Genomic DNA, 21,205 nt, shown 5'->3' on the forward strand with positions numbered 1-21,205 from the left:
GGTTTCATAGTTACTCTTATGTCTCTGCCTTCTACTTCTTTTCTCTTCTTTTCCTTATTACTTCAGGGAAAAAAAATTCAGACTTTGGACAGTCCCTTTTTCAGCCATTCAAGCCAGATTGCTCCCAGAAACGGGAATGCACAATAAACAGTATTCTGCTTTCAAACTCATTGATTATTATTTAAAGATGAGAAGATGCTAGATAACACCAAAAAAGTTAAATAACCACCAAGTACAATCCTCTCTCCATTGAAAAAAAAAAAAAAAAACCAACAAAAAAAAAGCAAACAGGTAATCTCTGGAAGCCTTCTAAATGCAAGTTTTGCTATTTGAAAATATTTCAGCTCTTAAAGGCTGTTATTAAAGGAAACTGCTAAACCTGTCCTCTTGCTGGGTGTGAGAATATGTACATCCACAAACATATAACCTAGCCAGAGAGATTAAATACCTCAGAAAAGCTCTGCTTTCATTTTCTAATGCATTCTATCTTTTAAAACTAAAGGGACATTCATGGAATGAAAAATTTTTAAAAATCAGCAAGATCAAAATTTGTTGGTCAATGGTATAAGTTATATATGAACTGGTTTTCAGGCCAGAAAGAAGTCATAGGTGCATGTATAGTTTAAAACAACAATGATTTTTGGGTCATCATTCTCACAAGTTTCACAAAACCACACAGTTTCAAACTCAGTGGGAAGGTAATAAGATCTCCCTTCTGTTCTAATTTAACAGAAGGGAAAGAGATGAAATTAAGAGATGCATGATGATCCCCAAAGTCTCCCTAAGGAAAAGCAAGTTATTTTGTTGCTGGGGCCACAGCAGCATGCCAAACAGCATTTGTGAACTTGGATACCCTTCTTAAAATTGCAGCAGTGCACTTAATGAGCCATACTTCAGAGGTGCATAAAATTAGGACTGAGGTAGACTGCAGACCTAATAAATCTTTCATTAGAACTTGTTCAGGTATCACTTTTCCCAATGTCACAATGAAACTACAACTGAGGGAAGGCCCATGGATTCCAAGGAAGAGTCCCACTCCATTCCACAGTGACCTTACTGCTTGAGAGATGCTACCAAAGGCTTGGATAAAGCTCTGCTTTTGAAAACAGCCTGTTTCATACAGGCTGAACCTGATACACACTCATTGGTTCACCCTCCCAGCCAGGGGTACAGAATGCTCCTCAGGAACCCACAGGAATTAGCAATAAACATGCTTGCCAGGCATTTCCAAGGGTATCATGTTGAGCATTTTTCACAAGCACTCAGTTCAGTGAAATGGAAAGGGGTTTGCTAAAAGAATTGGCCATTATGAAATTAGCAGTGGAGTGTTGATAGAACTTGAGAGTTTTGCCTTCAAGACCCTCTCTAAGCAGCAACAAAGGGTTTAACTAGAATCTAGCTTAGTGTGAACTTGCAAACAAAATTAATTTATTTATAATAGAATAAGCCCCAAGAGCACTCAAGAATTCCTTCCACCTGCTGTCCTGTTGACCTTTTTCACCAGTATAGGGACAACTGGTAAATGGCAGAAACCTGCCAAGGAACTATGGAGCTGCTCTAGGAGTTTGAGACATATCACCATATCTTATTTTCTCACTTGAAAATGACCAGCCATGAATCAAAGCTCCATAATTTTGAGTCATTAGAAAGACATTTCATTCCATCATCATTATTTACTGTGACTTGACAAATATGGTGAACTGCTAAGAATAATGGCATCTATTTTCTTCTAATTTTTCTGGGAAAGAAGGAAGATATGTACATCCCTACTAAAGAGCATGTGTCATATTACAGTATATGCTACACATGAAAGCTCAGAAGAAGACAAATAATTTCAAAGTGAGAGTTTTGGAAGACTTTAAAGGTCTTACTGTAGTATCTTCTATGCCACTCAGGTTCAAGTAATTTAATAAATTCACCAGCTTAAAGCTTAAATGATTTAAGTAAGGACACGTAGTAGGAAAAGACACATTAAAAGTAAAAGCCATATTCAGATGTAGCCATGTTAAAAAATAGAGAAATTGCAATGAGCCCTATGCTTAGGAGAGAGTATTGTGCAGTTAATGTAAGTAATGAACCTTTCATGTGAAATGATGTAGTGTCACAACTCATTTGCATCCCACTTAAAGTGTAATTAAGTTTCCCTGACAGCATGGCTTATGGCTGAAAGAACAGACCTGGCTGCTAAATTAATCCAGAATCCCTCTAGTTAAATAACACTCTGCAAAGAAAACTTAACACACTTTCATTTAAAGTTCCTCAACTTACATTTAAAGTGGCACTACACAGAATTTCAGAGAATGTTTTCAAGGACTTCAAGATGCCCTCAGTCACACAGCTGACTTGAAAACAGGTGTGCTGAGCCCACACCAAGGTTTGGCCCAAACCCCACTGCACAAGACAATGCAGTGACCTGTTTAAATATGTTACCATTTTGGGGTTTTCTTGGAAGTGACCTACAACATTGCAGGAACTCCATTAGCAGGACAGGGTTCTCAAATGCAGAGAAAGGTCAAAAACACATTGAAAAGGTGCTACTAAACTAATTACAGCAAAATAGATGACCATCAGTTGGGTCATTGCCTGTAATGATACCAATGTCTGATTTTTTGATAGAGTAACATCCAGCAATAATAAGCTCAGTATTAGACAGGTGTTTGGTTCTAATTGAAAGAAGCCAGACTATTAACCACTCTTTTCAGCCACCTACAAAAACCATTCCCTAAAAGCAAGTTACTAAAAACATGATAGGAGTAAGGAGTGAGTGGCTTGTGGTTTGGAGAGTCTCAGAGAGAGCATTAAATTGTGGAGTAGTACTCCTAAACCACAACAGGGAGTAGCATCTTATGGTTTATGACTCAGTTTATTCTTTACTGATTTTCATCCTAAGGGTTCTATTTAGAGCAAACAAAGTTGAAACACTCCAGAATATATAATCCTGTAAAGTCCATATGGATCTAAGAGAAGTTAACTTTTTACCATGAACCATAAGTATAGACTGTCCAGAATAAACACTGTCATCCTATTTTCCATTATATTCCTACCTGCATGTTGCAAACAGTGAGGAATCTGTGCAGTCTCTCCATGGTTCTGAAAAATCTCCTTAGAGGGAATTCCATTTTGGCCACTGGAAATAATCCAATTTTAGCAGCGTCACAAGATCACTCCCAAGAGCCACCCTGAAACACACAGCATGAAAATCTGCAAAGTCAAACTCTGTATCAAAAAGGAGCAGGTACATCATGGCTATAATTAAACTGTAGCTCTTGCAAAGCTCTGAGTCCTTTCCTACAAGGGAAGAAGTTGCAGCAGCTTTTTTTCACTAGTGAAAAACAAAAATCGTGTTTGGCAGAATGATCTGATGTTCTGGAAAATTATTTTACTCCATAAAATTATTTCCCTCCAGTTTAAGAAAGGGTAAGCTGGTAGCAGTTATTTTATGCATAAAGAACTGTTCAAAATAGACAAAAAAATCAGGTTTTAGAGATAGTAGTAACAGAACAAGAACAACCACGTCTCTAAATTTGAGAGATTAAGCGATAGCCTTTTAATAGAAAAACCATCACTACTTAGAAGATTGGGAAAAATAATTTCAAGTATTTTCCATTAAGGGAATGTTTCAGGAAAGTTTTTTGTGCCTGAGAATTTTAAAGCCCCACTTATCCCTCTGCAGTCAGAATTTATAACAATCAACACAAAACACAAGAAGTATTCAAGTGTAACCCCTTAGAACTTGAACATTTGGCTGTGATTTTCAGCAGGAGACAACACAGTTTAACAAGCTGGATCAGATGGTTATTGTCATGTAGTTTCAGTCATTACTTGACAGTAGGAACTGATTTATCCACATCCACAACAGTAAGGTTCCCAGATCCCTCCCACATTCCATTTTCGACTTAACGTTTTCAAATACACCAAACAACAGCTAGTGGTGAAAACAAGGAACAGGAAAACACTCTGCAAGTAAATGCTATGAGTTCCACTAAAAATTTCCACTTAAAAATTAAATTCACTTAGGTGTGATGAAACCACAATTTAGTCTCTGGCTATCATATGAAGCCACTTGGAAGTCTACCACAGTACTCCAGGCCTTACATGTATCTTGCCAAATACTTCTGTGTATTGGACACACATTTCAGGGCAGCAAAATTCAATTTTGCTTCAAATGCAATAAGATTTTAAGTTAATGTAGGAAGTAATTATAAGGAGTTAATTGGCATTAACCAAACCAGAACTAGAATAACAATTGTATAGTAATATTGTGAAACATTGCAAATGTAAATGCTATTGTATTCCCACCAATCAGGTAGCTACACATCAAAATACCTTTTTTTTTCTTTTTTTTATTAGCATAACTATGTTTTTTTCACTGGGACTGAGCAGGAAATCGTGTTCTAATAGAGTTAACCAGAGACTACCTAGGGTCCTTCAGAGAGCCAGAAAATTCTGAGGTTCTATGAAACCACCAAGCCTAAAATGAAGGAAAAGCTCCCACAGTAGCTTTGTCATCCTGCTCAAGTTCTGAAATCAGGGCCACTGCACACTATAAATCAGCCCTGGAACTTTGAAGTCAATGGGTTCCCCCATGTAAGGAATACAGCTAAATATATATATTCTCTGCCAGTTGTTTGTATATACCTTCTGTATTTCCTCTAAAACATTCATTTCTTGTAATTGAATGCAAATAATCAACTTACAAAGGATGCTCTGAATTCTCATTAGATGAAAGATCCTATTGCAGATGAAATTCCATTCTGAATTTAACCCAAAACACATTCAAGTCAAAAGGAAAAAAAACTTACGTTGGCCTTAAAGCCCAATCTTGCTTTTTTGACAAAAAGAAACTGTTGCTACTCAGAAATCAGGTCCATGAAGCAGTTTCATCTCTTCTTTAAGTGTTGGATAAAATGGTTACATATTCTTCCCCTCACAATAAATAGTGTAGAATTCCTTCTTCTTAGGTGGCAAAAGCTTGCAATAAATAAATGAAAAGAGAATCACAGAATAATTTGGGTTGAGAGGGATCTTAAAGACCTTCTCATTCCAAGATTTCTGTCACAGACAGGTTGCTCAAAGCCCGGTCCCACACAGCCTTGAACACTTCCAGGGCTGGGGCATCCAGCATTTCTCTGGGCAACCTATTCCAGGGCCTCACCACTTCCCAGTGAGGAAGAATTTCTTCCTTCCATTTAATCTAAATCTGCCCTGTCTATATATAAACTGAGAAGTGCAGACCTTCCATCAAAGCACTAGGTGGTACCATCAGTTTTTCCACTTTTAATTTCCATTGGAACTTTTCAAAGTGAAAACTGCTGATTTTTCAATCAAATACTGATGCAAGGATACAAATTAGTTTCTATGATTTAAACTTACAAAACAGTTTGTGTGTGGACATTTTGGGTCAAGACAGCCATGTCTAAACCACTACCACCCCGAAAGATAGCTGCTTTTCAATGTTTAATTCACTCTTACTGTGGACAGTGCTCATAAAGGTAACACCTTTTTTCTTCTACAGCTCTCTCAAAGTCTCATTAAAGACAAAGGACAATCATGAACTTGTCCAACCGTGTTCTCTAGTGACATACAAATTTAAAACATTAAGATAAATCATGAAAATTACTCTCTTCTTTAGCCTTGGTTACTGCATGGTTAGGTGTTACAATACCTACAACAACATAAGTGCTACCCATTAGGACAGAAAGTGGTGGATGATAAAGAATATTTATGTGCTTGTAAGAGCAGTAGGCTTCACTTTTACTCACTTCATGTGCTTGCACAGACACAAAATGCTGCAGACATGCATAAAAGTACCTCCACATAAATCTAGGGCTAAAATCTAAGGGAAAAAAACCTTTAGGTGAGATCAAGTACTTAGTTGGAAAAGAAATTCTGTTACCCTAAAAACATTAACTTAAGTGTGCAGTTAACTGAAAGTCTGAGCTACTGAAGAAACATGTTTGCATTCTGCACAACGTGCCACAGTGAGGTTGGACTTTGTGACAATTAATAGGGGAAAATCAGTTCTGTATTTCATGGAGCTTAAGTGTAAACTTGAATAGAAAGAGATACTCACAGAACAGTTTTCTGGTTTACTGGATAACCTGAGCAAATTTACAAGGAGATCCTGTTATTACTCAAAAGGCATCATTTCAGTGCTTAATTTTAGCTCAGTAGAACAAATAAAATGAAATTTACAAGTTTTTAAAGCCAGAAGGAAATAAAGATCACAGAGGAGAAGGTGGTGAAAAGAGCAACAATGGTCGATTGGAAAACCTCTCTGTACATGAAAAACTAGGAAAAACACTAAAAGAAGAAATACTAGAGAAATTAATTTTACCATTATGGTTCTCACCTGTTTTAACAGGATTTAAAAATCCACAATTATTAGAATACCAGCTTGCACTTTTTACTGATCACAAGATTATCCAGATGATGCCCAGCAAGTCTCAGAATTTGGCCCAAACTTGATTCGGTCTAAATGCTTGTAGACTTTAAATCCAATCAATATGCAAACCATTACAGCAAGGTAATGCTAACAGAGTTTTCTGGGAACAACAGGGCTGATTTAACAAAGGCAGAATGGACATTTGAAATTACAATCTCATCATCTACCACAGATTCCCTCCTGTGCCCCTTGCAGAATTTGGTGTGACTTCTCTGGCTCCAGTTTTCAAACTCAACTTGATTCCAAAGGGCTGTGCTGTACAGGGGGGCTCACTGCAACTTAGGGCCTGACATAGCCAATCACAAATATCAGCATTCCAGATCGGGTAACAGGTGGCATCATTTGTTTCCTCAAAATTAGAGCTCTTGCAGTGTGCAATGGCTTTTAACACCCAGCCTTTCAGATCCAAACATCACTTGAGACTCTGCCAACCTTTCACCATGAGACATGGAAACAGCCTTCAATACCAGTGCTAATGGAGCTTAAGCAAATGTGAAAAGCTTCAGACTCCTTCTGAAAACCAGCTGGGATATCAAATAGAGTGTACTCAAAGGTGCACAAGCAAAGAAAGTTATTCTTAAAAAGAAAATCTCAACATACTCCTGTTGTCTCTACTTGTGTCAAGCTGGTGATGGACACTCAGCAAAATCAGAGTCTGACAGCAATAAAAACTCTTCTAACAAGACCTGAGATTCTGAGGTGATTTCTAATGCAGTAGAAGGGCTCAGGGAACATGGAACACAAATCCAATGGAAAGCAGGCTTCACAAAACAGCTTTTAATTAGGATGTTCTAATTAGATGCTGAAGAGACGCACAATCACCCACAATTAATTCTACTCTTGATAAGGCTTAGGGAACAACACAGCTAAGTCAGAAAAGACACAGGCAGTTTAACAATTTAACATTCAAACCTGAATCTTCCAAGAGGCAATGGGAAAACGTTCCTTACTTTTTACTTGTTCTCCCACTGTGTGGCCTACTGAAAACCAAAAAACTCATTTTGCATAATACCTGCAATTTAATTTTAAACAATCCAGTCCTTATGACCATAATTAGGTTCATTCCATCTGCTGAAAAACTAGGTAATTAGTAGTTCTAATAAACTAGCCATTAACTTGTACTTAGAAATGACTGATTTTAATAGCAGTATATTTAACAGTTTAAAGGAATCATCACATTTGTCAATTAGCACCATCAATTTTTAATTAAATGGTCTTTCCACAAGTGGAGGGGAAAAAAAAACCCAGATGTTTCATTAAGTTTATATGGAGTAGAGAATTCTTCTGACTAAAAGGCAATTTTTAAGGGCTGTTTTGGCTAAACCAACATTTTGAGATGTAAATGTTGATACACAAAATAAAGACAGAAAGGAGAGAAGTTGCACAGATCTTCAGAAGACCTTCTCTAAGGAGGTTTTTGTGGTCTTGCTAATCAGGAAAAAACAGATTTCTTCAGAAAAAAAAAAAACAGACATTATTGAAAACTACAGAGGACTTTCAGAATACATCTATGAATCCTAGAGGGAGAAGGTGTTAATAACCAAAGAGGTTATTTACTCAGCATATTGCATTACAGCGAGCACAAAGCAGTCAGTGCAGGTGATACAGAATCTGTGCAATAGCCCTCATTTTAACAGATAAATTGCACATCTTACAAGCAAGGCCATCAGGATTTGAAGCACTTCAGGCATTGTAGACTCAGGAGGATGAAAGCAAAGACTTGGCACTCCGAAGCTAACACATGCAGAATGCGATTAGTCCTTCCTGTATCATTTACTAAACCTGCTAATTAATCTGGAGGGCCTCACACAAGCATCAAACACACAGACTAACTGATATGGAAAGCAGTCAATTTACTTCTCTATTATACCTAAACAGGTGCAGAAATAAAAAGGGGGGGGGGGGGGGGAAATATGCACTTCTCATTAGCTCAGACATTCTTTTCCAATCCTGAATGTAAAATCTCAATAAGTCTTGACACTTCAGAGGTGCAGCATGTGGAAATGGAGTCAAGTCTGAAGGATATTCCAGTATATAAAAAAATTCCCCTTGTCTTTCAAGACTCACTTTATGACTTGAAAAATTCTACTGTGAGCACAAAAAGACATGTCAAGCCAAAAGCACTGGCAAGATAAAGATGTCTCCTTTTAGGCAGCAGCCTGCACTTAAAATCCAAAACCATTTTTCATACCAAAGACTTCTCTAATGACCATCTCATCAACAATATATGAAGAGATAAATTTTAGTCCCCACTTCCTACTCAAAGAACAATATTAACAATGATCTGACAGAGCTTGATGTATGAGATCTCTTCAAGGAAGACTTGACTCTTGCTTTGTACACAGATTTTATCAACAATTTAAAAATACAAATGAGATAGTCAGGCCTATTTAAGAGTGTAAGGAAATATGATTGGTGTTAGTTTGAACAGTGATTTTTGATATACAGGCTGGTAGCACTTGACCTATTCAGCACAAAAGAGCCTGCAGAGGTGATTGAAGGGATCCATCCAAGGATATAAAGGAGCACAGAAAGGCATTGTTGCATCAACCACTCAAGAGTTCAGAGGTGATCAAGTGCTCTGCAGCCTTATACATTTCATATTTAATTTCTAGCCTATGACTATGTGATCCTACACTCCACTGAACAACATGTATCATGAATTTCACTGAAAGGGTGATCAGACAGGAACCAGAACTGTCTGCCCAGTTCAAGAAACTGAAACAGGCTGTCCAGGAAAGTGGGGGAATCACCACAGTCCCTGGAAGTGTTCAAAAAATGTGTGATTGTGGCACCTGGGGACATGGGGTAGTGGTGAACACAGCAGTGTTAGGTTAAGAGCTAGACTCAATCTCAGAGGTCTTTCCCAGCCTTAACAACTCTGTGATTTATGCTGTACTCTCATTTCACCCTATAGGGAGCATGAAGAGAATGAATCTGTTACCAGCAAGGCATGTGGAGATTTCCCATTCCCTCTTCATGGTTTGCACTTAGCCCACAACAGCAAAGTCTGAGCTTCCCAATTGCCTGAATTCTGGCAGATTTCTTCTTCCACTTCTCACTACCTTCACTCAGCAAGAGAGTTTTGAGAACATCAGCAAGGAGCTCTGCTTTGCCCCCAGCTATTAGCTCACAGTTCTAGTACAGCCTGTAAGTAATGAGAAACCACTGCAGGGAATCACAAAACAATTCCTTCAGCTGGTTTTCCAGCTATAAGAATATTTCCAGCCAACAATCCATCCAGCACAGTGACCTTTTTACATAGGTAGATGCCTAAAAAAAAGTAAGAAAGAGAGCACAGGCTTATCCTATCACACTCCTAAATTCAAATTATTTTATGCTGAGAGGATTTCTTTAATCTGATTTTATATACTTTAAACCCATCGCTTCATCTTTCTGCCATGTACCTTTTCCAGTCAGCCTCCCACTGAGTCCACAGAACCTTCTCAAGCACACAGTGGCAGCAGAGTGTAAAGGGAAATATCACCTTCCTCTGCTCCCAGCATGGCTGAAGGCAGCCCCAGCCTGAACAGCAGGTGCTCCCAATCAAAGGGCATTCCCCATCACAGAACCTGCCCCTGCCAGGCAGAAAGAACACTTCCCACTGACAAAGTCAAACCCTGGCAATTCTGCCTGCCAGGGGTGGATTCCTGCTCCCAGCAGATTCTGCAGAGAATTCACCTCTCAAGCTGTGCTCTTCTAAAGCTTCTGAAAAGCTGTTTCACAGAAATCACACAAAGACTCCTGACAATATGGACCTCTCACCAAGTCCCAACATTTCATTCCAGAAGTCATAGGAATTTAAGGAGGTACAAGACCACAGTTCTGTCTTCTGACATCATGAACTACCCTTCCTCTGAAACCACTAAGTATTTTGCTGAAATGAAAACGGTCTAAAGCAGATACTTGGCATAAGAGGTTACAGCCCACCCTGTTAACATTTAGGAAACTAATATGCAATTTTAAAACAAGAACCAGTTCTTTAAAGTGCCAGACACTATTAAATATAAATGCCATGGCTTGTATAAGCAATAAAGGACTGAGAAATACCAGTTTCCAAACAGTTTCATTTGCTGAAGGAAGCAAACTCAGCAGTAAGAAGTGAACCAATTACATTGCCTAGAATTAGAGATGAATAATTTTATGACAGCTGCTAGTGGCACCAAGATATAAATTTCATTGCCTGCAGAGACTGAGTTCAAGAGAAATAACTCATGAAATGAAAGGCAAGATTAAATTGGCAACAAATGTGCTCTACAGAGGGAATTTCTGTATTATAAAAAGGTAACATCTGAAAACTACTTTTTTTTCCCTCACAAGAATCTGTTCCATATTCCAAGAAAGCTGCTGGACTAGTCTGGCTGGGCTGGTTTTAAAACAACAGTGAGGACATGGTAATTTAATTTTACTTCAGTAATGTTTACTTCAACTATTTTAACACTATTTAGTCAGTTCTGGTCTATCACATTTAAAAATACATTTGTATTTGCAAATACACTACATAACTGGCAGGGAGTATTTACACACCCACTTTGTGAGAGCCTACAGCATAATTTCTGAAAATGAAACAAGAAAATATTTTGGTATGTTCATAGCCAGTGCAGATACAAACAGTGCCTCCTGATCCATCCCTGGAAAGCCTCCCACAGACCCCCTGCAGCCAAGGCTTTTACTTGTTTAGAAACAGAACAATGAAAACAAGCTTGGATAGAACAGAATTCTCCTGACAATACTAATTTCAGCAGACAGACAAGTAGATGGAAAAAAGGCCTAACTGCAATACAGTTTATGATAAGTGTTGTATTGATCTCACTGAGGCTGTTTATATGTTTATACACAGCTGTTTATACAACCTGTGCAAATAAATCAGGCTTAACACACTTCCCTGTACTTCTGCTGAAGCACTGCTCAGAGACACCACAGCAAACCAAAGCACTCAACAAAAGAAAAAAGCGGGGAATCACCAACTAAATAAATGCAGGTTAACTATCAAATTTCAGCACCATTATTCTAAATGTACCATAATTAAATGCAATGAATTCCACTTTAGAGATTACCCTGGTAGCAGGGAAGAATTCTTTTAAACTTTATATGTGCAGCAAATTATGCACTGTGCTATTCACCTTTCCAAAGGATTTTTACACGGTCAGAATTTAAAACACAAAACATTCTGTGCTGTGACTTCAGAGGCACAAAACAGCCTTGAAAAAAGGAACTGCAAGCAGCATAGTACTTAACATGACATTCAGCAGTAACTTATCATCATGATACTGGGCAGTACAAATATGAACCAACTCATGTATCTAATAACTAGAACAGATAATGCAGGAGCTGTATCAGCCATAGCAGTCAAAATATATATGGTCCTGGTTGAAATTAGAGCTTCCTAGTTCCAATATCTGACCTGGCATATCAGAAAAAAAAAAATTAAAATTATATAAAGACATGAGCAAAATTTTACTCCTGTTAAGAGATTTTGCCTCCAAAATGCACAGGATCATAACAAGAAATATTAGATGTTACCTGACAGCTTAAGCTGCTCCAGCTTTGTATTAAAGGTACAAATCACTTCTAACAGTAACAAACATTACCATTGAAATTTTCTTTACATAATTTTTTTTTTTCATTTTTGTATTGAAGAGAAAGAATTTTCTATCCCTCTTAAACCACAGTTTTCGTGTTGTTTCACTGCAGGTTGTTTGAACCACTGAAGCCTCACCCTTGAAGGGGTGCACCACCTCTCACAAATCAGGCTGTATTAAAAGAAATAAATTCCTTCAGAATTCAAAACAGCCTTTTTGGAAAGTTTGCCAGAGACCATCCAAGACATTTGCAAAAAAATTTAATCCAGAATAACACTTAAATCATTTGAACACCACAAAACTACTTTTATACTACAGATTGACTGACACCTCGTGGAATTTATCTTCTGCTGGTTTGGTCTCAAAAATTATTTTTGAAAATAGCCCTGCAGGAAAGCAAACATTAGAACTGCAACTGCACAGCATGACAAGTGTTTCTTGCAACAAAGATGTCTCAAATAAACCAAAATAAGCCACCATCAGCTTGACTGAAAGTTCTTTTTTCTAAAATCAAGGATACAGCAAGAAGGAATGGATCTGGTTAAGGATAACTAGGCTGGCAGCACCAAGGCACAGTTTAGACAACCTTCTTCTCCCACCTAGTGGCAAGAAGCAAAAAGAACAAGGTCCCTGGGAGTGCAAACAACTTCCATTTCCTGGAGCACCTAGCATTTTGTACTGTAAAGACAATGGTTTTATTTTCAATTACTTATTTGGGGAAAGTAATCTGTTTCCCTCCAAGTTCATCATTTACATCCAAAGTCAAATCCGAAGCAGTCAGTTTGAAGTAGGAATAAACAAGAGATAAAGAAAAAATTTTATTTACTGTCCTTCACATACAAAGTATCATTCCTCAGATGAAAACAACCTCTATGAGAAAAGCAGTACACCCATTTTGAATCTCTGCACACAGTTTTTTGACTAAAATTTTAAAATAAAGTCTAAAAGTTTAGCAAAATGGCATTTTGGTTTTGACTAAAATTTTTAAAGCAGCTTTGAGGCATCAACATCTAGATGATACTTTAATCAATATCTATTGAATTATTCAATATTTCAGCCTGATGTCATCCTTTAGAAAACTGTACATGGATAGAAGGTAGAAAAGAAGCCAAACAACTGGAGGTACAATACTTACAATTTTCAACAGATGGCACTTTACAGCAAAGGAACCTATACTGTCTAATTGACACAGAGCAAAAGCAATTGGATGGCTGAGTGCACTAACATGCCAAAGTCTGCCATAGGGGAAAAAAAAAACAACTATCTTCAAATTTGAAGGCACAGTTCTATAAAACTGAAAGTACAAAGAGGGAATCTAAAGCTAAACAAAAACAGTGAACTAACATGCTAGCTCAGATATTAACCACACTGAGGTGTTCTTCACAAAGGTGAGATGTTCCCATCTTCTTTGCTTCTCAGGCAGAACTTACAGCTAGAGTGAAGCTGAAAGACAGCAAAGAAAATAGGACCATCAAAATGTCTTTAATACTGCATACTAGCAAGGATCTAAGTAGTGGGCAAGCCTCACATTTTTTAAGCTAATTTTATAAGATTAAATCAGCAGCCACAATCAAGCAGCAATTGCTGTGCTAGACAAAAAAAATAGTAACATATGATTTTAAATCTTGTGAGGGTTTATAGATTAGATGTTGCCACCTAGGAATATTCACTATTGTTAAAATGACTCATGCCCATACACAGAAAATATACACCTAGACTATCTCCAGCCCTCAGCAGCATGCAAAAAAAAAAAAAATCCTCAGACATCTGAGATCAATTCTTGAAGTGATATAATGTCTTAGAAAAAAAAACTGCTTTTGCACACACACAACTATACCAAAAGATTCCACCAAGCACGCTTAGTCCCAGAAACTTCACCTGAAAACCTTTTGTGAATCTATCCTCTGCACCTAAACACCATTAGAACCTCGAGAGAGAGGTCGGTGGGACAGACCAAGTTCCCCCTTTGGCATTAAACAAGGGAAAACTTCAGGCACAGGAACATACAAGAAAGGGCAGTGTTACACCTCTGGCAGGGCAAGTACTGAGCCTCCAAAATCCATGATAGCTACATTCTTCCTCCTGATTGTAAGTAAAAAATCTAGGCACATAAGGATCTCCTTCAGCAGTCAACAAACAAACAAGCAGCAGTGAAAATACAGCAGAAATGCAGCAACTATAGTAAACAAAAAAAATTCAATCCAGGTATTGGCCTTATCAGACTTCAGAGCTCTCACAAAAGCACAGCTGCAATTTCAGCACATTTTTCTACCTGCACTGTTAGCAGCAGATTCATCTCTTGCACAGATGAAAAACTCCAAGCCATTCATACATTTAGAATCAACAGATCCCCATGCTTTACAGTTGATTTGCAGACTGATCCATGATTTTGGTGCCAAGGAAAGCCTTGCACCTACAACCTCTGCTCAGAATGAGGAAGTTGTTTTCACACAGCTCCAGGCAACTTCAACATCTTAAAAATTTATGCCTCAATCCATTCATTTAGTGAGAGATTTCCATATATCTGATTCAGGCTGCTTCCAGTCTTCTCCTGTTAGTTCTTTCAGGTTCAAGTCTTTGAAAAACTCCAAACGATGACTGCAAACAAAAGAGAAATAAACAAAGTCCTAACTTCTGTAGTAATCTGTAAGAGCAAAGATAAACTGAGAGTAATGAAATCAGAAAGAAACAGTCTCTTCACACAATTTCATCTGCTACCAACATCTGAGAAAGACAAGAGGTTTTTTTTGAAAGGGGTACTATAGAAAGAATTCCTTCTCAAAATGTATTACAGCCATTCTCCAGTGCAATACAATAAATAAAAATAAAATAAAAATTCCATTTGTCACAGAACACAGATGTGCTTTATCAGCAATAGCTCAGATTTTTTTTTAATATACAGTTGCAAAGGCTAATTTTTCTTAAATAAAGGATAATTTATCTAAAATTTACTTATGTTGTGTGACAGGTTTCATAAGAGCTATAGTGTGTCCTCTAGAGCTGGTTCATTTATACAAAATGTCCAGGAGTAACACGTTTTACCAGTTCATCTCAGCCTCACAGGCAAAGAAAATAAACAAGCCTGAAGCACAATCTAAAAATACAAATTCTCTGTTTTTTCTATTGATATGGGGTATCCTTTAATTATATTTTTTGTGTTTAGCCTGCCTTTTCCATTTTTTCCAGAGCATGGAACCATCTGTAGAAGTGAAAGCTTTTGGACCAGTAGGGGAGGAACAGAAGAGATTTATGTGAAATGTATCTGGTCAAATTATCACTAAATGGCACGTCAGGAGGAGCTGAAGTCAAGAAGGAAAAGTAGAACATCCCACCCATGATTTAGATGAGGAAGGTGATAAAAGCAGATACCAATGGTACTGAATGTGTAATTTTCTATGCCTCTAACATGGAAACCAAGCACTAATTACAGTACAGCACCAGTGGACCCAGAGCTAAGTACCATAATAAAATACTAGCAGCACTCAATCTAAAAACCAGCTTTTCAAGTGGTCCAACAACAGTGCAACCATTTTACAGAAGAGCTCATTTTTTGCTTACAAATCTGGTTCCTGTCCTTCCTGCAGCTGGTGTGGAGGCACAGGGTAAAGTGCTTCATATTTTCTCTCTTCTCCTGAGCCATGAATTGCAAATGCATTGAACTTGTCAGTGCATGGTGGAAAATAACTCCAAGGGAGAAGAGCTTTACCCTCCCATTTGGTTTTCATTCTGGTCACCTCAAACTCCAAAGGAAGTTCTTCCTGTTAAAGGAGAGGGAAAAAAAAATAAATAAGAGGTATTGGCCATCTTTTGATCAGAAAGTAGGTAAATAAAAACCACTATGAATGTACTTGAGCACTTACTTTCCATGCTTTTCTTCTGCCAGAAAGCAGCAGCAGTAAGTACTGCCCATGGCTGTCAAAGAATCAGAGCACAGTTTTCCTAAAATTATGTCAAGTTATTAGTGCATTATACCACCACAGATCTGTACACTCCCCATACTGACATCTGTGTCCAGTCCCCCTCATCCATGTACCACACAAGCATTAGAACTGCAAGTGTAAATTAACTTTTGGGATTTTATCAGTGCTGTACTTACGGACAAAGCTCAACTTCCAAATACTGCTCAGTTCTGTCACTCAGAAAGAATGCTTCTACAACTGAAAAAAAACAAACCAAGCAAAAAAATTGAAAAAAAAAACCAAAACCAAGCTGTCAGTATTTTATATTAACTATTCTGTAATATCCTGAGATCTTCATAGCCCATTAATGCAACTCAATTTTCATGGGTTTTGACCTGTGCCATGCCAGAGCCTGACTCGCTACTGACACGTACACAGTAACTACAACCCAAATATTCAAAATGCTGTGCCACAATTCCAGCTTCAGGACCTCTTATTTCTAATTGTTGTGATCATAAAGAGCTTTATAAAGTATTGTACAGGCCTTATGAGCTTTACCAATTCCAGTTTTGAAAACACTCACCTTGATGCATCAGGAAAATAAGGGTCACACATTCAGAGCAGGGCACACACCCCATAGCTAAAACTGTTAAATTTCAGAAATCATAAAGCATTTAGCTCTTCAATGTTTTTTTTTCCTGTAGAGGGATATTTTCTACAGGGGATTACTGTTCCAGGTATACTTGAAAGCTGCATCTGACATTTGAATCACATTTCAGGAACAAAAAATAGAACCACAATGGTGTTCCTCATATAAAATTACAACAGTGCTTCTCACAGCAATGACATTATTAGAAAACTTCAGTTAAAATTATGATATGACTGATATCTTTATTTATTTTTACTTAAGCATATTTATTATAATAACACCAAAGAGGATTTTAGTAGAGCTTGAATCAGAATAGCTCAATAATCAGGAAGTAAGGAAGTGCTAAAAATATTCAATTCTTGCATTACTCAAAGCAATGGGTAAAAGTGACAGTATGGAGAGGAAAGGAGGAAATACCCAGCATTACTATGAGAGTTTTCCCCATTTAATTTAGCTACAATTTGAACTGCATTTCATGAGGTGTAATTTCTGTGTTTCACACCTTCCTATTCCTCAAAGGAACTTTGGAAAAATGATTAAAATGCTTAACTTCTAAAGCAAAAGGGGAATCAGTCTTTAGGATTTCACTTCTCCTTCCACAAGGGCATTTAAAAATATATATATATGCCGCAAAATTATTTTGATACTCAAATATGTCAAGCCTCTGATAGTTCACAAGTTACATCAGTAACCCAAAATCTAAGTTTGAGTGCATGTACTGTTGAAAGGATCAGGAAGTCTACTTCAGAATTATTGAAAGCAACTCCAATTTTGGTGTTGTTTTTTTTAAAAAAAAAAAAAAAAACAACCATCACAATTTAAATCTCTTAAAAAAAAAAAGACCAGGCATATCAAATACAGAGGAACATCAGTGTCTGCAGAAATCAGATGTATTTGCAGAAGAGTTACACTTACCCTCGTAGTCCCAGAGTCCACCAAAAGGTTTCCCTGGCTCTCCGGGAGGTGCTGGAGGGTCATTAAAGAAAGGAGCACGAACTTCCATTAGCAGCCCTGCTTTAGCCGGCCTCAGCCCAATTGTAACCGGCTCGTGGCTCACAGGCAATCCATCCCAGGTGTGTTTAATCCGAAATTCCATCTCCAGGTACTACACAACTGAAAAAGGAAAAGTTCTGTCAAAGAAGATCTCACATTCCAGCTCTGCATGAATTGCCCTTTGGTTGCCCAGGAAAAAAAAAAAAAAAAAGCCAACAAACACACGTTTAAGTACAAAGTCAATTTCCAAATCCTGTTTATAGACATCAGAACTGAAACAAACTAGCTTTTGTAACAAAAACCTAACAATGTTACTTAACTGTAACACTAAACAGTTACATAAATGCTGTTTCTCATAGTTTTTATACCCTCAGGGTTACAAATGACTCTGAGTCTCATTAAACTTGAAGCTTTTCACACATACATATAAATAAATACCTTCCAAAACCACCAGAAATATTTATGAAGAAGACAGACAAACAAAACGGTCTCCACTACATGAATTTAGAGGATTTGGTAACATGAGAAAAAACAGACTGAGGGGAAAAATTTAATGTTTGAGACACACAAGGAAACGAAGCAACTAGCTAGAGCTTTCATTTGCAGTCACTGCCAACCAGCCTTTCCTTAAACACCTCCAGGGACGGTGGGCAGCTCGTTCCAAAGCCGAATCACGCTTTGTGTAAAGAAATTACCCCCGAAGTCCAACCTGTCCCTCTCCAAGTGCACCCTCGGGCTGTGTCCTCTCCTCCTGCCGCCGCCTCACGGGGAGAAGCGGCCGCTCCCGCCTGCCCACAGCCTCCGAAGGCCAGAGCTCTCCCGCCTCCCCGCTCTGCTGCTCCGGCCACAGCCTGATTGTTTTTCCCGAAGGGAACTTTAAGCTCCGAAGGGAACTTTAAACGCCGAAAGGAACTTTAAACGCCCGTCCCTAACCCACAGCCCCCCGAGCAGAGTTTAACCAGGCGTTCCTCCCACACGGCCCCAGCGCCGCGCCATGGCCGCTCCTCACGTGACGGGGGCGGCGCTGGCGGCCGGGCCCGGCCCTGTCCCGGCCCTCGGCGGTTGTGAGGCTTCTCCGCGGGGCCCTGCAGCGGCTGTGGCTCCGCTGGTACCGGGGCTGCCTCCTCACCGAGCAGCAGTGCTGGCAGCGGGGAGGAGCGGAGCGGAGCGGAGGGGCGGCTCTCCCCGCTGCCTCCGCCCCGGGGCACCGGCGGGTGAGGGGAGCGCGTCCCGCCCCGGCGCCGGCGAGCTCCTACCGCCTCCGCTCCTCCGATATTGCTCCTGCCGTCCTCCGCTCCTCCGATATTGCTCCTGCCGTCCTCCGCTCCTCCGGTACTGCTCCTGCCGTGCTCCCCTCCTCCGGCACGGCTCTGGGTGTCCTCCTCTCCCCTCCACTCGGACAAGCAGTTTTTCCCCCCGAGGCTTGGTGGAGTTTGCTCGGGGAAGGCTGGGAGCGAGGCACGGCCGGGTGAGTGTGGGCAGCGAGGGTTTATATTCGGCAGCGGCCAAGGTTTGTGTTCCGTAGGTTTCCCAGTGAGGGAAGCGCTTTTAGTTGGCTAAACAGCAGCGATTAAAAGCTGCTAATGAGGGTGATGGCCAAAAGCACACGCGTTTTTGTATGAATGGCTCTTTAGTGTGGGAAATGCGTATTTTATGATTGGCTTTTCGCAAATATTAAAATGAATGTTATATGTGTTACGTTAGAAAGTTAGGCTGTGTTAATTTTTTTAAGTAGTGGTTTAGGTTATGACATACTGTTAAGATAGAAACTATATACGTGAGATATTTTTTTTTAAGAAAGGAATGAGCTATTCGCACCAGATAGCAGGCACAGGACACCGAAATCTTTCAGAGAAAGAGAATTTATTGCTCCCTTATCAGAAGAAACGAACTTCTTCCTGCCTCGATCAGCCCTGAAGACACCATCAAGATTAAGAGGAAGAAAGTGACGCTGACCAAACAGAATTCTTTGTTTGAATGGAGTTTATGCATCGTGTATGAGATGTATGAACATGCAACAGGTTGTTGCTTTTAAGGATTAATCCTCTCTTAACGTGGGTCCTTTTTCGGGCGTTTTTCACCCAGAAAAAGGTACCTGGATGTCCATAACTCTTTGTTTTTATTGTCTCATATTGTCCTAATGACAATTGTGCAGATTTCTATTACTCTAATTATATTACTATTTTTATAACTGTTTTATTACTATTAGACTTTTAAAATTTTAAAGACAAGTGATTGGCATTTTTCACATGCAGGGTTTCCTACGCTTTAGAAAGCTCTCTTGCCAGTTATTAATGAAATTTGCTTTACACACTAAAATTGGTATTTTTAATTATATGTTACTTGATGGGTTTAATATAACTTAACATGACTTAATCAGGGCACATTTTAGTTACTCACCAGCAAAATAACTGGCCAGACAAATGTGCTTCTGCTGAGTTTATATTCCTGTAAGTTGTAGATGGGGCAGGCACTTTGTCCCAAGGAATGTCACTGTCCCCAGTTAGTGCTGCAGGAAAACTTGGCAGCACAGCAGCAGGGGCAGGACATGGTGCATGCAGCGTTGGCAACTCCATCACTCAGACCTCGGAATTTCTCTGGGTACCAAGTTCCGTGTGGTGGCAAAGGTGAAAAACCAACTTTTGATTCTAAGGATAGCAGAAAAGCTTCTGTCTGAGATAACACAGTCATTCTGGTTCAAAAATCTGTATCTTTCTTGGCCTTTGCAAGAGTATTTATTATTCTGTGACTTGAATATTCTTTCAAATATTGGAATGTTTCCTTTTCGTATATAATTCTTTCGGCTGTAGTTTATTTTGTAAGTCTTTAGAATCTAAGTAGAACTCAGACTAACTTCACTGTGAAATCACAGAATAATGAGGTTGGAAGAGACCTCTAAGATCATCGAGTCCAACCTGTGCCCCAACACCTCAACTGGACTGTAGCACCAAGTGCCCTGTCCAGTCTGTTTTTAAACACGTCCAGAGATGGTGATTCTACCACCTCCCTGGGAAGAGCATTCCAGTACTTTATTATTCTTTTGGTGAAATTTTTTTTCCCTTTCCTATCAAAGAGTTTAATCCTTTTTTAAAGAAAAATTCGAAATTTTCACAGCTCAAGATTTGAAGTTGGCTTCTATGCCAGATGAGCCCCAAGTTGTTATAGGCCTACTCTGAGCCTGAAGCATGGATTAATGTTTCTCTTGCTTCACAAATGTGAAATCAGAGCTGTAAAACACTGAATGTGTGTAAAGCATCTGAAATGAGATTCTCTAACCAGTATTATACTTAATGTTGTAGAGTGTTTGTTGTGTTAAATATGTAGCTGTAAAGAAGGTTGAGCTTTACCTGAATTGTTTTTGAAATATTAGTAGCCAGACCTACAAATAATAATCCTCCATTCCATTCCATATTTTTGTGGTACATGCTGAACTTTTTTCACAATGTATTTAATGTCTTACTGTTGTAAGTCAGCTTCTATAAGGGATGTTTAAAATCTGTCCCTTTTTGCACCTGTGGCATCTCAGGTTTACATCATGTGGCTTGTAATAAAGGCAGCAACTTTGCCCTTCCTGTTTCCTGGCATTCCTTTGCTGTTCCCTCCTTTCTGTGCCCCTGCCTTTTTCCTATATTCTCCT

At 38.9% G+C, this 21,205-nt stretch overlaps 2 protein-coding genes across 8 annotated transcripts in view; one reads left to right on the forward strand and one right to left on the reverse strand.

Annotated features, from left to right (window-relative positions):
* Positions 1-3,066: 3,066 nt before the first annotated feature.
* On the reverse strand, positions 3,067-18,449 carry LOC311152575 (UPF0462 protein C4orf33). 5 transcript variants are annotated; one of them, XR_014616093.1, is made up of 6 exons: positions 17,491-18,202; positions 16,124-16,184; positions 15,888-15,939; positions 15,586-15,785; positions 14,300-14,625; positions 3,067-3,179 (listed from the first exon to the last, which is right to left on the reverse strand). XR_014616093.1 is itself a non-coding variant. In XM_084203792.1 (6 exons), exons 2-6 carry the CDS (start codon positions 17,669-17,671, stop codon positions 14,526-14,528), a joined length of 594 nt encoding a protein of 197 aa, XP_084059918.1. In that variant the 5' UTR covers positions 17,672-17,688; positions 18,278-18,449; the 3' UTR covers positions 12,930-14,525. The 5 variants fall into 5 exon arrangements, 3 of the variants coding, with proteins under 3 accessions (XP_084059918.1, XP_084059919.1, XP_084059917.1); XR_014616094.1 differs by lacking the exon at positions 3,067-3,179 and adding an exon at positions 12,930-13,470; XM_084203792.1 differs by lacking the exon at positions 3,067-3,179 and adding an exon at positions 18,278-18,449 and having other exon boundaries at positions 12,930-14,625; positions 17,491-17,688.
* A 218-nt stretch (positions 18,450-18,667) lies between these two features.
* SCLT1 (sodium channel and clathrin linker 1) overlaps positions 18,668-21,205 on the forward strand; it is a 29,681-nt gene continuing 27,143 nt past the window's right edge. For all 3 annotated transcript variants that reach the window (XR_014616096.1, XM_084204065.1, XM_084204066.1), the window contains exon 1: positions 18,668-19,036. The gene's annotated coding sequence lies outside the window, so the exon portion shown is untranslated. The remainder of the gene's footprint in view (positions 19,037-21,205) is intronic.

This window comes from Fringilla coelebs, assembly GCF_963513975.1.
Source record: "Fringilla coelebs genome assembly, chromosome: 4".
Lineage (NCBI taxonomy): Eukaryota > Metazoa > Chordata > Aves > Passeriformes > Fringillidae > Fringilla > Fringilla coelebs.